The 16,793-nt window shown below is 45.3% G+C and overlaps 2 protein-coding genes across 2 annotated transcripts; both read left to right on the forward strand.

The window, feature by feature from the left end:
* Window positions 1-1,372: 1,372 nt before the first annotated feature.
* LOC106048552 (olfactory receptor 51E2-like) lies at window positions 1,373-15,918 on the forward strand. The gene is made up of 2 exons (XM_013200538.3): window positions 1,373-1,505; window positions 12,323-15,918. Exon 2 carries the CDS (start codon window positions 12,371-12,373, stop codon window positions 13,322-13,324), a length of 954 nt encoding a protein of 317 aa, XP_013055992.3. The 5' UTR covers window positions 1,373-1,505; window positions 12,323-12,370; the 3' UTR covers window positions 13,325-15,918.
* Window positions 1,400-6,805, forward strand: LOC106048551 (olfactory receptor 51G2-like). Its single transcript, XM_013200537.3, has 2 exons — window positions 1,400-1,505; window positions 4,685-6,805. Exon 2 carries the CDS (start codon window positions 4,713-4,715, stop codon window positions 5,685-5,687), a length of 975 nt encoding a protein of 324 aa, XP_013055991.3. The 5' UTR covers window positions 1,400-1,505; window positions 4,685-4,712; the 3' UTR covers window positions 5,688-6,805.
* Window positions 15,919-16,793: the final 875 nt, after the last annotated feature.

Genomic DNA, 16,793 nt, shown 5'->3' on the forward strand with positions numbered 1-16,793 from the left:
TTGGCCATCATGTTTAATAAAAATCAATGAATTTCTCATGCATTAATATGTTTAATACTTTTTTGAACACACACATACACACACACACATACATATATATATACTTTTGGCTCCCACATCATCCAGTGTCAATGAATGGAATCATTCCAGATTTGTCTTCTTTCCCCTTTTCGTTATCTTATGGACCTTTCTTGTATTGCCTTATTGTCTCTTCTCAAGGCTGAAGTGTCCTTGTCCAATAATCCTGTTTCTGGAGGGATCTATTCCACACCTCTAACCATGCTCACTCCAAGATATTGTTTAGCTTTCATAGCTCCTCTTCCTCTCTCTCTCTCTTTTTTTTTTTTTTTATGTGAGACATCTAGAAATAACAAAATTATGTCAGGACCAGGTGGATGAGTGTCATGAAGACTCAGTGTATTCAGCCACAAGTCTGGCTGTGAGGTTTAACAACCAGATAGGAGCAGGCAAGTACCTTAAGCCTGTGCTTGTAAATTATCTTCTCTTTGGTGCTGGAGCCAGCTGGTACCAGGAGGTCTGTGATCAGGCCAGCAAACCCCTTGGCCTCTAAAAAGAGGTGGCCACATGCAAACTGCCCATGGAGGTTCCTGAACCCCTGCCTGGGAGTTGCTGAAGTGCTGTTGGCTCAGGTCCGCACCATACCAGGGAGCACTACAAAAATTTACTGGTGTTGACAGTGGGCAGTGCCCCAGTAAGGCCTAATTTCCTACTACAGAAGTATCTTTTAGGTCCAGCGACTGGATTTACCATAGACACCTCATACAAGAATGAGGAAAACCGTTAGATTTGCCCTTGTATGCCTTGGTCTGGCAGCCGCAGAAACAGGGGTTAATAGCAATTTCCACCTCACAGCTGAGGTGGTAAAGATAAATTTATTACCACGAGACATCTAGATACAACAGACTTCTGGGACATCTGAGAGGATATCTGCTAATGCGTCTGTGTTTGGCTTTGTAATATTGAGTTTGTTTTTATTGTGCAACATATTATGATTTTAATTAAATATTTCATGTCTCACTGGTTATGAAGAGAGGACAGCCAGCACCATTTCACCTTTGTTATTCCCTTGGAGAAATGCTGCAAGCACACTCCTTGCAAAATTTATTATTATTTGCATTACAGATCCATTCTCACAATAAAAATTGTGTGTATTGCCAGCATGCTGCAGCATTGCCAGCCATAAATCACAGGGAGCTATAAACATGTCGCCCAATAAACTATCAGGAGAAAATCACGCCTTGCTGGGAGAGCATCATAAATGGAAAAGATCATTTACTTCACACACTATTTTCACTCGTACGTCTCATGCTGTTTACGCACGGGGAGCTCGGGCTCCGGCGGCTCCCGATTGATTGGCTGCGAGGCCAGGACGGGCCAGTCCTCGGGGCGCCTTATAAACGCTGCCCTCCCCATGCTGCGTGTGGACACGGGCTCTTCCTCTGCATCGCAGGTCGTAAGGCACACGGGCCCCGCTGCTGCGCCTGGTAAGTTCCCTGGGCAATTAGCGTCCTCTTCATCACAAGCACATCGCACTCCCTATTTTCCTAGTGCAGCGGCTGTGGTTTATGGGGCAGGAGTCCTCGTGGGCGGGGATGTGTGCCTCCAAAGCGCTGTCGGGGATGTCCACAGCACCGCAGGGGCCCCGTGGGGCTGGGAGCGCTGGGTGGGGTGGGTGGCTGCAATGTCAGCACTGCTGGGGAGTGCTGGCATGCAGCAGAGCTGAGATACCACTGGGGATGACCCAGCCATTGTGGCACCGCTCGCTGAAGAGTGATGGGCTTCGTGCACAGGCCAGGCTGCGCTCCCACTGTCTGATGGCCCAGCTCAGCCGGTGGGAATGGTATGTTCCTGTTCTTGCCTTTAAAGTCAACAGGAATTTGGCTTTGGGGGTGCTGTGTCCCCAGAGTCCCTTTGCTAAGTGTCCTTTGCTGAGCGGCTGACCCTTCATTCAGATGCTCAAAACCAGATGTCTTGGTCTCATCCTTCCCCAGCCCCTGCACTTGCCTAGGCTGAGGAGATGCCCTTAAAGCACCAAGACTTTGCTGAAGCTCCTGCATGAAAATCAAGGTCAGACAGACAAGAAGGTGGCCTTTGAGTGATGGAGAGTGAAGGAGGGTGGTGCAGCTGGATCGTGCCCTGAGCAGGAGCACAGTTTTCTGTTGCTCCTAGGCTGGCTGTGAATGCTGCTCAGGTGCTGCCATTAATCTTTAAATTCATACCCTCCGGTATGGGCATTGGCTTCCTTGTCAGGGCTGCAGTGTGAAAAGTGCAATTGCTTCCCCTGTGATAGTCAGCTGGGACATGTAACATATGTGTGTGTTATATGTATCTATACACATGTAATATACATATTATGTACATAGATGTACACAAACATGCATGCATGTTTTTATATTTTATATATTATAAGTATTTTACACATTTATACATATTTATTTACTTGTATACATACATATATCCAAGCATAAAACATGGAGGGGAAAAAAATGCTTGGAATGAGATCCCTCTCTGTAATCCGTACGAGCACACAGCAAAGCAGACACAGCTCAGAGAATAGAAGACCTGGTAAAGCCAATTTCTTTTAGTGTTGTGTAGCATGGTAGGAGTTGCCAGTGTCAAAGTCAGTTCTGCATGGAGGCTTTCTTGCAGGAGAAGAATCCCTGACAGACCTGTTTGGTCGTGACCAGTCCTTTCTTTCCCAGTGTGCACTGTCTTTCCTCTTTATCTACTTCCATAACCCTGGAAAACTGTTGAATCTCAATATCTCTGAGGGTCCTGGATATCTACTGTATGATGCTCTAAAGGACACAGTTAGACAGACATAGATGCATGCGTACACTTTTATTTTGGATTTTTTTTTTTTACACAGTCTCCAGGTGAGACCAAATTGCATGAGTCTGCAGATTAATTCTCACTGATCGGATGCTGTGGTATCAGCAGAAAGAGACAGATCTTACCTTAGGGGAGGACAAAGCTGCCAACTGGGACCCAAGGTTCCTCTGCACAGCTTCCTTTGCCAACCTATACCACTGTTGATGTGGTAGGGAAAGCACCAGCTGCCCTGTGGCGGACAGCTTCACCCATGTCTGTGTTGCCTCTTGCTCTGACAAGGATCTCCTGTGCCTTGTCCCTTCGGCAACTGGCAGCGGGGCTGCGTGCCAGCCAAGGCAATTCGTGATGCTGATGTGTGACTTTGCAGCGATGACTGAGTGGAAAGGAAATGGCTATGGGGCTCTTCCGCACTTGCCATCAACTACATTCTGCTTTTGCCCCAGAGCAGGAAGATGTTTATTCTTGCCAAGCTTTGGGATTTATTTGAGGTTTGAATCAGGTTACAGGTTGAGAATCTAATGGAGCAAAATCATATTAGGAACATAATAAATATGTTGTGGAGGATATGTGTGTTTATTCAAAAACGAAATGTGTTGTGGTAAATCCTCTTGCTCATAATTCAGGTATGTTTTGACTTGCTTTTTTCATATCCTACAGAAAGTACATTAAGTCTGAAGCCACAAATATTTATTTTCCTTTAAATGGCTCTTGTTTTCCACATCTGCTGCTTTTCTCCATCCACCGAAACAACCTTTCAGTCACAGAAGGTCCAGAGAGGGCGCAGGAAACCCATTAGCCTCTCAAGCATCCTAGGGTGCATTGTTGTTCATGCAGGATAGGTATCTGGATAGTGTTGAGACGGCTGAATCCTACAAGAGGACTGAAACCTATGGTAAGAGCACATGCTCATAAGCTGGTAGGAAAATTCAGGTTGGAGATACTTCAGATCTTGAGTCCAATATCCTGTTCAGAGCAGGGCCAGCTAGAAGGTCAGATGAGGCTGCTCAAGGCTTTATCCAGTTAGGTCTTCAAAACTTCTAAGATCACATCACCTTCCTAGGCGACCTGCTCCAATGCTTGACCATCCTCATGGAGGAACAATTCTCCCTACATCCAGTCCGAACTTCACTTGTTTCAACTTATACATGTTGTTTTGTATCCTTCTGCCACACACTGCTATGAAGAGAATTCTTGATAGCCTCTCTGTAGGTATGGGAAAGCCAATTTCACATCCCTGAGAGGTCTTCTACAGGCTGAACAAGCCTCCTTCCTTGACCTCTCAGCCTGGGGCATTGCTCTTCTGAATTGAGATCAGTGATGTTTAATTGCCTGATTCTCTGTTGTATTTTCTCATCTGTTTCCAATGTTGATATCTTAACTTACACCAAGACGTAATTTTCACCATCTTCAGGTCCTTCAATATCCAGCTAGCACCAAAACCAAACCAGTTTCTTAGTAGCTTAGTCTTGGTTGGGATGACTGTAGAAAAAGCATTTTTTTACTCAGCAAAGCAATTCAACCTGTGGAATTTGTGGACAAAAGTAAAGTAGTAGCACTCACCAGAAACATTTTAAATTTCATTTTAAGAAAAACAAAATCTTTTTATTTTTAAGAATAAATGTTCATTCTTTTCCTTCATTTTATAGTTTAATGGACAGCTGAGAGTGTAGTCGTATGTCACACTATGATAATTCTAATGATGGCTTAAACAGCACAGAGGCATCTGCCTAGGTTGGTGGGGAGGTGGAGGGATGTGGGGCTTGTCATTACGCAGTTCTGCATTCAGTGGAGAGTCCAACTATACGGAGTTTCTGTTGTTGATTTGTTTTAGGTATAGGTCATGTGAGATCTGAGCTGGGATGGAGCATGACTCACATACCACGTGGGAATTCAATGGCTCCTTCTATCAGCCTTCAGCTTTCCTCATGATGGGCATCCCAGGCCTGGAAGCCCTTCACCACTGGATCTCCATCCCTTTCTGTGCACTCTACTTTATTGCTCTCTTGGGAAACTGCCTGATCCTATTCATCGTAAAGAAGACCCAAAGTCTTCATGAACCAATGTACTACTTCCTCTCCATGCTGGCAGTCACTGACCTGGGCTTGGTTTTATGTACATTGCCTACTACTCTGGGCATTTTTTGGTTTAATATCCGAAGGATTGGGTTTGATGCTTGCCTCACTCAGATGTACTTCATCCATATACTGTCCTTCATCGAATCCTCTGTGCTGCTGGCAATGGCGTTTGACCGCTTCATTGCCATCTCTCATCCACTGAGATATCCATCCATACTGACCAAGACAACTGTCATAAAAATAGGTCTAGCAATTATATTGAGAGGCATGGTCTCCCTCCTTCCCATACCCTTCTTGCTCAAAAGATTAAGCTATTGTGGTAAGACCGAGCTTTCTCATTCATTTTGCTTCCATCCTGATATCATGAACCTAGCATGTGCAGATATAAAGGTCAATGTCTTCTATGGTATGATTATTCTCTTATCAACTGTGGGGATGGACTTAATCTTCATTGTGCTGTCCTACATCCTGATCATTAAAACTGTTATCAGCCTTGCAGCTAAGGAGGAGTGTCTCAAGGCTTTGAATACATGTGTCTCTCACATCTGTGCTGTCCTAATATTCTTCATCCCAATGATCGGACTGTCCATGATTCATCGCTTTGGAAAGAATATTCCTCCTCTAGTTAAAACTTTGGTGGCCTACACTTACCTTATAATTCCCCCTGCTCTCAACCCCATTATCTACAGCATAAAATCTAGCCACATCCGTGAGGCTTTGTTCAGGGCACTGTGGAGGAAGAGTGACTCAGACTGGTAGCTTCTTCCACCAATTCTGCCAGAGTGCTAGTGGACTGGTTTCGTGGTCAGAGTTAGTGGACCGGTTTCTTGGTGCTGCATCCATGGGGATCACTGCCAGACAAAGGAACTGCAGATCCACTCAGACACTGTCCCTCAACCCAGAGCTGTGATCTTCCATGTTTTGTCCTAGCATGATCTTTCATCCATTCCAACAGCCTGTAAACACCCCAAGCATTTATGATAGTGATGTACACAAATGGAAGCCCCAGTTTGAGGGAGACAATTACAGGAAAATGGTCTTCTCTTTCAAGCTACACAATGGGGTGGATCAAGGAATATCTGCAATGCATGTTATGCATGTTATCCAAACTCTAGTAGACAGTGTGTAAACTTGACTTGGACTCCCTTGAATGGGCTGATTGCTCCCTCACCATATGTCACCTGATAGCTGAAGACATCAAACTACACTGGAGCTCCACTTGGCTTGAGCCAAGAGCTTGAAGCCACTCTGAATATCTCAGCCTTTTGGTCAGCTGGGAACACCCCACGAGATGGAGCTCAGTTCCAGAGTTTGAACACAGAATTTTCTGAAGGTCATGTTAAGTGAGCCCCCGATACTCTTAGTCCTCCTTAAAAAACAGCTCAACCTTCATCTTCATCTGTGTCTCTAAACTGCCACACACATCTACAGTGTTAGAAACCATGCTGCTTTTGCACCTTGTTTTTATTTCACTGAACCTTACTGTCTTACCAAGTCTAATGTTCCAGCCATTGTCTCGCACTGAATGTAATGTATGTGTACAATATTTTCAATAAAAGACATGTATTCATTGTAAAAGGTCAAAAGATGAGATAAAGTTTTTGTTTTTCCTTTTCTTCTTTATTTCTGTTTGTATGATGCAGAGATTATAGGTTGGAGTTGCTTACAATCTTCAGGATTTGCTCTACTAGAGCACAGGATTGTATTAAATATGCTTCAAGATGGTACCTTGGGGCTCTTGCTGAAAAAGAGGGGTTTCAAAAATGTAATAGGAATGGTTAATCTTCCCGGCATTATGGGTCATGTACTACAAACATCCAGCTGAGAGCCACCAGGCACCAAATGTACCCCTCAGAGAGATGGGAAGTGGAGGCCTCTAGGGGCACGTCACAGATCGGAGGTAACAGTGTCTCCCAGCATTGTTTTCCTCTGCTATGAGATGGGCCTCAGCCAGCAGAACAGAAAGATTTCGCAACCCTCCTGTCTTTCTTCCTCCCACAGACAGAACAGAAATACTCCAAATCTTTCATGCCTCCAAAAGATGGAGCTGTATTTTCATTGGTCTTAAGCCATATTGCACCACAGTATGATAAGGACATAAAACTATTAGAGAGTGTCCAAAGGAGGGTTACAAAGATGGGGAAGGGTCTGGAGGGCAAGATTCATGAGGAGGAGATGAAGACACTTTGTTTGTTCAGCCCACAGACGAGGCGGCTGGGGGGAGGCCTCATGGCGGCCTGCAGCTCCCTCACAAGGGGAGGCCTCATGGCGGCCTGCAGCTCCCTCACAAGGGGAGGCCTCATGGCGGCCTGCAGCTCCCTCACGAGGGGAGCGGAGGGGCAGGCGCTGAGCTCTGCTCTCTGGGGACAGCGACAGGACCCGAGGGGACGGCATGGAGCTGGGACAGGGGAGGGTCAGGCTGGGTGTTAGGGAAAGGTTCTGCACCCCAGAGGTGGTTGGGCACTGGGACAGGCTGCCCGGGGATGTGGTCACAGCACTGAGCTGCTGGAGTTCAAGGAGCATTTGGACAATGCTCTCAGACACATGGTCTGATTTTTGGGTAGTCCTCTGGGGACCCAGGAGTTGGATTGAATGATCCTTGTGGGTCCCTTCCAACTCAGGATGTTCTATGATTCTATGATACTTTGGTCAGCTTGAAAGAAGAAATGTTCAGTATTCACCTTGGAAGAGTGAAGCAGCAAAGGGTGTAGGGACAGGATTGAACACTGGAGCTGGGCTGTCTCTGCCTGTTGCTAAGCACTTCATATTTCTGATGAATATTCATATTTCAGGGTTGGTGTCTTTTTCTGTTCTGCTTTACTCATCACTGTACCTAGAAAAAAAAAGAGAAAAGAATAATGAGGGAACCTCTCTGTAAAAAATGAAAAGGGAGAAGGGAAGATTCCCAAGCGGAGGATTCCCAGGACACTCTTTACTTTGTGTTGTGCTAGTTATTTTGCTGAGGATCCCTTTGGGATCTTTGCTGAAGATCCCTTTGGGCCCTTGCACAGGGTGAAATATTTTTCAGTAGAACACCATCATAACCTCTGCCTGGCCAGTAGGCACAGCAGCTCCTGCTTGCACTGAGACTCTTTGCTCAAAATATATAAGGTCCAGAACCTAAGGCATGGTGCTTGTAGCCAGCTGTTACCAAAGGACTAAGGGAACAAAGAAATCTTTCAGCAGAAAAGCCTAGAAAAGAGCTTTGCTGGGGAGATACTCAGCTCACAGGATACTTGCACAGTACTGCTCCCAGGATGAAAACTTCCAGAGAGTTTCTTCCTGGACTAGTGTGTTTCTTGGCTACAACTATTCTCAGAAGCAGCAAAAGCCCGAGGAATCTGCCATGGCAAGCAAATGTACATTCGGGTGGCACTGGAGAGCCTGAGGAAAGCATGTAGGAGATGTATTAGCACAGCTGGAGACCACAGCGGAGTGAATCTTGCAGTGCATTTGGTGCACTTTCATCACCCAGTTCATCAGAGCTTCATCTGTCTCCCTGTTTGCTTCCCAGCTGGTGTAGCTGAAGGGCACCAAGCAGATGTTCAGGATCTGAGAACCTTTATAAGGTACTGTCTTTTAGGAACATATGTTCAAAGATCTTTGTGGCTGCCTCTGGGAATGTGAAAGTTAATTGTGGTTTAACAACTGTTGTGAGGAAAAAGATAGATGAGCCACTTAAACCTGCTAATTCCTATTCTGTGATGCCCTGAGCTCTGCACTTTGTTCCATGCTTACAGTACTTGCCAACAGATCTATTTCCTATGAGGCAGAGGAAGAGCCATGTGAGATATATCACAGGTATGTCTTAATGAGGAGAGGAAGAGGGAGAGGGAGAGGGAGAGGGAGAGGGAGAGGGAGAGGGAGCAGAAGGGTGAAGTGAGAGGAAGAGAGGGGAGTGTGGAAGAGGAAGGTTTAAGAGAAGGAGGGTAAAGAAAGAGGGGAACGAAAGCCATATATAGTTGTGGAGCCTCGCTGCACACCCTGCCATGCTCTAAGCCTTTGTCTACACCATAACTGGAAGAGGAATAAGGACAGTTCTCTGTCCTGGAGACACCTCAGACACATCCACATCCGTCCGTTCTCCCTCCCCCAGGCAGGGTGGCTGTACTCCACTGCCTGGTGGGCATCAGCCCTGGCCAGTGCTGTCCCCTCACCTAAGCCAGGGCATGGCCTGGGACAGGGCCAGTAGCCAGCAGCCGGGGCTGTCCCTGGAGTCAAGGAACAGGCTGATGGTGTGGCTGGCAGGGGGATGAGGTCAAGCCATGTTCTCCTTAATGTAGCACAGGTCGGTCTGACTCCACGCAGAGCGAGCGCCTGCCCAGACCAACTGATTTAGCCAGGACCTGTGTGTATTTGTAAACAGAAAGCAGCTGAGTTACAAGCAGGTACAGCTGCTTACAAGTGATGACAACCAGCTAGAAAAACAAAAAAACAAATAAACAAAAAAAAAACATTTCCACAAACCATCAGTTAAGTTGAATTTTTTTTTTTTCAAAAAAAAAATGCTTAATGTTTCTTTTCTCTTTTCCCTCTCAAGTAATATTTTGGCTTGAAGTGTACTTTTTTGGGGGAGGGGGGATGATAAGGAAAAACAAATGCAGTCAGTATGACTTTCCAGGGTTTTAAAGGCGAAAAAGTTCAGATGAAAAATTCTGATCAGCTCTAGTAACAGGAGAAGACAAGTATCAACAACACTGGGCACTGTATTAAGAATATTGGCCCATTTCCCAGAAGTACTCATCTTTTGAAATCTGCACATACAGATCAAAATCTTTGGGAGACATCATCCCGGAGGTGAAAAGCTCCAAGACACTGAATCAGAGGGTTGGGAGAGAGGTCATGACGCAGCTACCAAAACGCAGCAATTCACAACAAGGAGTTGCAATTACTAATGCTAAATAAAATATAGAAGAGGTAAAAAATATTTCAAGTCAAGTTTTATACAGTCTGTTAGGGTGCTGGAAGAGGTTCCATATCTCATTACCACATTTTGAGTCTTCAGGGGCATCTGGTATGGTCCCTGCCACCATCCAGAGCAGGCTTGACTCGGCCTGGTAGCCCTCTGTACATGGCTCCTCCTGATTAGGTTTTGCACCCAGAGAAGAACCCCTTCCTTTTGCTCAGGAGAACACATTGCACCACAGGAGTGTCATGGGGCTGCAGGCTGCTCTGGTGGAGAGCACAAACAGGAAAGTTCATCTCTGAGCTCATCTTCTTCCTTAATTCCTTTGGCCCTACTGGCAGATGTCCCTGCAGATCTTGCAGCACCTATGTTTAGAAAGCAGCATATTTCCTTGAAGTCATCAGGCCAAATCCATCACAAGTGTCCTTATGTGTGTAACCCTTTGGGACAGTTTACATAGACATCATCTGGTGGAAATGAGTGGAGATCACCTCTGCAGCAAACTGGTCCCAACTCATTAAGAAAACAGGTCTCATTAAGATAGCCTTTCATGAGTGTTTCTTTTCAGAAAGTTTGAAATCACTGGAGACTTTGAAAAATAAGGAAATGGCTCAAAAGGCTTTTGAGGAGGTATATATTCCCCTCTCACTGCCACATTAGAGGTGGGAACAGTGGAGAGGATTATTCTGTGGAGAAGACTGTCCCATTGCCTGGGAATGCCAGCTTTATCCCAGGAAGTTGGTCTCAGGCAAATTTTGGCTCAGTGGGACAAGTTTGGTCAATGTTTATGAAAACTTATTGAGATAAAATAAATAAATAGCAGCAGCTGTGGCTGCTGCTAGTGGTCCTCTGGCTTGGGTGGTTCTACCGTCTCCATGTGCCCACTCCTTGCCAAATGCAGTTACTGGGGCTTGCTAGTGGGAGTATCAGCCAGGAAAAATAAATCTGCATTCACTGGTGTTTGTAAAGGTACAGATCCAGTTTTCATCCCTACAAAAAGCAAACTCCTTATGTACCTGGTCTTCATTACACAAGATATTCAAAATTGTTAGTTGCTTCTGAAAACCTCAGTGCATTTATCAATGCCAAAGAACTAATGATGAACTGGAACATCCAGGGATTATTTACTTTGTGTGTGCGTCTCTCCCAGTCACATTCTCTCAAAAGAAATGAATAGGAAGGCAGATTTTTTGCAATGAGATTCATACTATAATTACACCTCAGTGGCTGGCAGGTAAGTTGGCTCAGATACTTGTTGGCAATTACTGAAGCAGTTTGTTCATTCCACTTGCATCTTAACATAAGTGGTTTGCTGAAAAATTCATTTCTAGAATAGCTTTCAGGCAACTTGATGGTAACAGTCCGCCTACATTGTTTTTAAAATGTGTATAAAAAGCTAGTGTATGAGCTTTATTTATCATAGATTCAAGATGGAAAAACCCCACATCAGGGAAATAAACTATGATTGCTATTTTAGGGCAAGTGCTTCATCACAGATGTGCAGCAAAAAAAAAAAATGATTTTTTTTGCAACCAAATGCTACTTTTAAAATCATTTGTATTAATAGCCTGCATTAAAAATATTCTGCATCCATGTTTTGCACGGATAGTACATGAAATCCATTATCAGAAAGCTCAGTAACGCTGCAGATAGCAGTTCTGTGAGAGTCAGGCAGGGTCTGTGCCTCTGTCCCAGGTCCTCCGGGGCTGCCCCAGGCAGGCTGTGATGTGCGGCTCTGGGGCTGTAACACCGATGTTGCTTCAGCAATTGGCAATCTCTCCCAACACTTTTAAACCCTAGTATTTTTTAAAATCTAATCCCTGAGAATAAAAGGGCACCCAAAGCAAATGCTTTTGCATATCTTCCCGATCATTCTACTTGTGCCACAGCACTACCGGAAAGTTTACAAATACAGAATAAGGTGAATAATCATCAGATTTTTCTCTCTGCAGTTGTTCTGATATTTCCATCTGTGTTTTCAGATACAAAAGGATGAATCCCCAATTTATGTGCACAAACAAACAAATATGTGCATCTCAGTGTTTGTGCTGCACTACTGAGGACCGTGGGAGGCAGCACAGACAGTTTCACAGAGTACATTTCTGACAGGGCAGAACAGCACATATGGAAAAACTCAAGCAGAACTGAAGTTTAACAGGAAGCACTAAAAAAGTGTTTTCTTTTTTTTTGATGTTGATTTAAAAAAAAAAAAAGAAAGAAAAAAAGTTCTGCTGTTGGGTTTATCATTTAAAATGTTGATTTAGCAGTGTTTTGCGTTTAAAAGAATTCAAGCAATTCCTGTTCAGTTTCAAGGGCTGCTCGGTATGCATTGCTGTATATAGCCATACTGGGCTAAAGAAGAAAGAGAGGAGCTCTCCGTATTAGTACGGCAACTATAAGACAGCACTGCATTTCACAGTCACAGCCCCATGGGATTCATGGCCATGGGAAAGGATTTATAATGCTGCTGTTTCTTTTTCCCTTGCAGTGAAGGACGTGCCATGGCATAGCATGACTGCACTTCACACTGTGTGCCATGCCCTACCCCAACAGCTCTGACCTCAGCCCATCCTCCTTCATCTTGGCCAGCATCCCAGGGCTGGAGGCTGCCCATTTCTGGGTGGCGATCCCTCTGTGCTCCGTGTACATCATGGCTGTAGCAGGCAACTGTGCAGTGCTGTTCATCGTGAAGACGGAGCCCAGCCTGCATGTTCCCATGTATTTCTTCCTCTGTATGCTGGCTGCCATCGACCTGGCCTTGTCCACATCCACAGTGCCACGTGTCCTTGCCTTCTACTGGTTCAACACCAGGGAGATCAGCTTCAGTGCCTGCCTCATCCAGATGTTCTTCATACACACCCTCTCGGCCATTGAGTCCACCATCCTCCTGGCCATGGCTGTGGACCGGTATGTGGCAATCTGCCACCCACTGAGACATGCTGCCATCCTCACCAATGCCACAACAGTGAAAATAGGGCTGGCAGCCATGGCCAGAGGAGTCGTCTTCTTCTTGCCCTTGCCTTTGCTCCTCCTGCCCCTTCCCTTCTGCAGCTCGCGGGTGCTGTCACACTCTTTCTGCCTGCACCAGGACGTGATGAACCTGGCCTGCGCCAACACTACCCCCAGTGTGGTGTATGGCCTCACCGCCATCCTGCTGGTCATGGGATTGGATGCCCTCCTCATCTGCCTCTCCTACCTCCTGATCCTCAAGTCTGTCTTGCGGTTGGCTTCATGGAGGGAGAGGCTCAAGGTGTTCAGCACCTGCATTGCCCATATCTGTGTGGTCCTGGCCTTCTACGTGCCGCTGATCGGGCTGTCTGTGGTGCACAGGTTTGGGAAGGACCTGGCTCCACTCGTCCATATCATCATGGGGAACATGTACATCCTGGTGCCTGCCATGCTCAACCCCATCATCTATGGGGTGAGGACCAAACAGATACAAAGGAGGATCCTGAATTTAATTCACATCTACAACAATAGAACTGCCTAGTGTCTTCTGCTCAGCTGTCGTCTCCTGTTTCCTCACAAAGCTTCAAGTCGTTTTACACTCAGGGTCTTTGGAGCGGGCGCTATCCTCTGTGCAGCACCCAGCACATGGTAGGAGACTCAAAGGTGCTACCGCAAGGTAAAAGGTAAATAGCAATTGTAAACTCCTTTCAAGAGTGCTTACCCCACCAAACCTAGAGTGAATCTACTACAATGATCTGAATCCAACCCTGTTCCAGGAGGTAATGTAATGGGAAGGAAAAATGGATCAGCAAACTAATAAAAAGTCTTGACGTTGCACTTTGTTCCCTTCTCCCCCACAGCATTTGCAGAGCTGAGTGAATACTACAGGTGTTTTTTTGGAATGATTTAATGGTTTGTGCTTGTGACATGTTCACTTTCCAATAATATTTTAGCAAAATTTTTGGCCAAAACTTTGTCTGTAGGAACTACCTTTAAGTAAAATAATTATACTCAGTAACATTATAGATGCAGATATACACTTAAGAAGTCCTCCACCTGTGATCTTGTTCTGACATCTTGGGCATCCAGTTAAGGCAGCTCAGCCACCTTGTAGTAGACACTCTGGAAAAAATTTGGGCCCAGAGTTATTGGAAGTGATTTTGAACACAATTTCCATTAATAATTATATTTAAGAAAATGACGGTCTCACAAGAGAAAAAATAACAAGTTCTAAATGTGATATTACCCAGCCTAAGGAAGCACTGTTTCCAAGCTGAAGGTGTTCTGTACTTTTGACATGTACCTTTTGACTCCATGCATACATATTTCATTTTTTTTCTTATATTTCCAAGATATTCCACATGAAATTAGGGATACCTCACAGCCCTTTCTCCCTTTATTCTCATGACTTTTCTACCAGTGGGACACTACTACAAAAATCTCTTAATGCTATGGAAGCCAACAAGTCTTAGGGCCAATGAAAATAGGCCCTAAGGTGTGAAAGATAGCCTAGATGATTCTGTGATTCAAAATGCATTTGTTTTGACAGGCCTTCACCAACCCATGGGCTTATATGTCAAAAAGTAACATTCCAACAATGTTTTTCTGGGGAATGAAAAAGGAAAAAACATTATATCTAACATTTTTCAGCGACACCATTTCATATTTTGTAAAAAGGTTAAAGATCCTGGGAAGGGATGTTAGAATCATAGAATCATTTAGGTTGGAAAAATTTTTTAAGACCATCAAGTCCAAACGTTAACCCAGCCCTGCCAAGTCTACCAATAAACCATGTCCCTAAGCACCACATCTATGTGTCTTTTGGAGACCTCCAGGGATGGTGACTCAATCACTTCCCTGGGCAGCTGGTTCCAATGCCTCACAACCCTTTCAGTGAAGAAATTTTTCCTAATATACAACCTAAACCTCCCCTGGTGCAACTTGAGGCCATTTCCTCGTCCTATCACTTGTTGCTTGCGAGAAGAGACTGATCCCGACCCCGTCACAACCTCCTTTGAGGTAGTTGTGGAGAGTGATAAGGTCACCCCTGAGCCTCTCTAGGCTAAATAACCCTGGTTCCCTCAACCATTCCTCATAAGACTTGTTCTCTAGACCCTTCACCAGCTTTGTTGCCCTAGATATGTTGTGTAATAGGATTATGTTTTATAATAGGATTATGCTGTATATATGTTATGTAATAGGATTTTACAATGAAACATACAGATTTAAAGGTGTTCTCATCTCTTTCTTTCCTAATCCATTGAAAATGTTTATGCTCTTTGTCTTCCCTTCTTTCTATTTATGAAGCTGAAAAAAATAGGAAGAAAAAAAAACAACAAAACAACAACAAACAAGCAATCTCTTCTTTTTCCTCTTGGTTTCAACTCTTGTCTTGTTATTGACTATCGTAAACTGTGTTCTTCATCCTTGAGGCAGCTGTGGAGTCTACCTCCTTGGAGAGCTTCAAAAGCCATCTGGGATGCATTGCCATGGGCAGGGACGTGTTTGCTGCTCCCACATACCGACTCTGCAGCAGCCCCTGGAATTCCTCCAGTGAGAGGGCTGCGTGATCTCTGGTTTGAACACACTGGTACACAAGTGAGTTACAGAGAGCAAGTCATTTGTGCACAAAACGCTGCATGTGAGGATGACCAGAGCAGCACTGGGTACTTTTAAGAATGCTGATCTACACTCCATCAGGAGGCCCAGGTGCTCTTGAACGCAGATGTCTCTATCAGTAGAAGATTATCACAGAATCACAGGGTAACTCAGGTTGGAAGGGACCTCGGGATATCTCTAATCCAAACTGCTGCTCAAAGCAGGGGCAGCTCTGGGGTCAGGCAAGGTAGGACAGGGCTTTATCCAGCTGGCTATTGAAAGCTTCCAAGAATGGATGGTGCACAACCACTCTGGACCTCTATTACAGTGCTTGACTGTCCTTACTGTGGAGAAGTTTCTCTTTATATCCAATCTGACCCACTCTTGTTTCAACACGCTTGTTGTTCTCCCATCCTTTTGCCATGCCACATTGTGAGGAGCCTGGATCCATCTTTCTGACAACCTCTTCATGGGTAGAGGAAGGCTGCTCTTCTGCTCTTGGGTTGTGCCTAAGCCTTTTTTTCTCCAAACTGAACAACCACATTTTCCCAAGCCTCTCCTCATGGAGCATTGCTCCAGCCTCAGCCATCCTGGCAGCCATCAGATGAACATGGTCCCCTTTGTCCAAGTTTTTGCTTTTATGTTGGGGCCCAAAACTAGATACATTGTCTACATAAGGCTTAGCGAGTGCTGAGTAGATGAGTGGGTAATCCCTCGAGGGCATGGCATATCACTCTCTGGAAAGGTCAGCCCAGAGTCCAAAACAATGAACACTGGAAGAGACTACTAGTGAAGGAGGAAAGAGCAAAACAAAAATTACAGAGCATGTTGTGGTGGTTTTACCTTGCTAGGCAGCGAACTCCACCACAACCGCTCTCTCACTCCCCCTCCTCAGAAGAGGGGAAGAAGAAAAGGGGAAGAAACAACTCACAGGTTGAGATAAGGATACTTTAATTAAAGGAAAAATATAATTATTAAGGAAAAATTATTATTAATTAAATAATGTAATTAAAGGGAAAAAATGGACAGGGGAAAAGGGGAAAAAACAACAAGCAAAGGCTGTGTGGAAGTGCAGAGGAAGGAAATTCTTCTCTACTTCCCACAAACGAGTGATGCTTGACCATGTCCTTGCAGCAGGGCCTCAACGCACGCAGCCGGTGTTCGGGAGGACAGATGTTTTCACGAGAGCCCTGCTCTGCCCTCTTCTTCCTTTTCCCACCTTTTATTGCTGAGCGTGACACTCACGGCATGGGATATCCCTCTGGTGGGTTTAGGTCAGCCGCCTGGTGACGGCCCCTGCCCACCCCCTGCCCACCCCCAGCCTGCTGGCTCTGGGGGTTGGAGGAGTCCCGGTGCGGTGCCAGCACTGCTCAGCAGCAGGCACAGCACCGCTGTGGTACCAGGGCTGCTCT

Source organism: Anser cygnoides, chromosome 1 (assembly GCF_040182565.1).
Source record: "Anser cygnoides isolate HZ-2024a breed goose chromosome 1, Taihu_goose_T2T_genome, whole genome shotgun sequence".
NCBI classification, from domain to species: domain Eukaryota; kingdom Metazoa; phylum Chordata; class Aves; order Anseriformes; family Anatidae; genus Anser; species Anser cygnoides.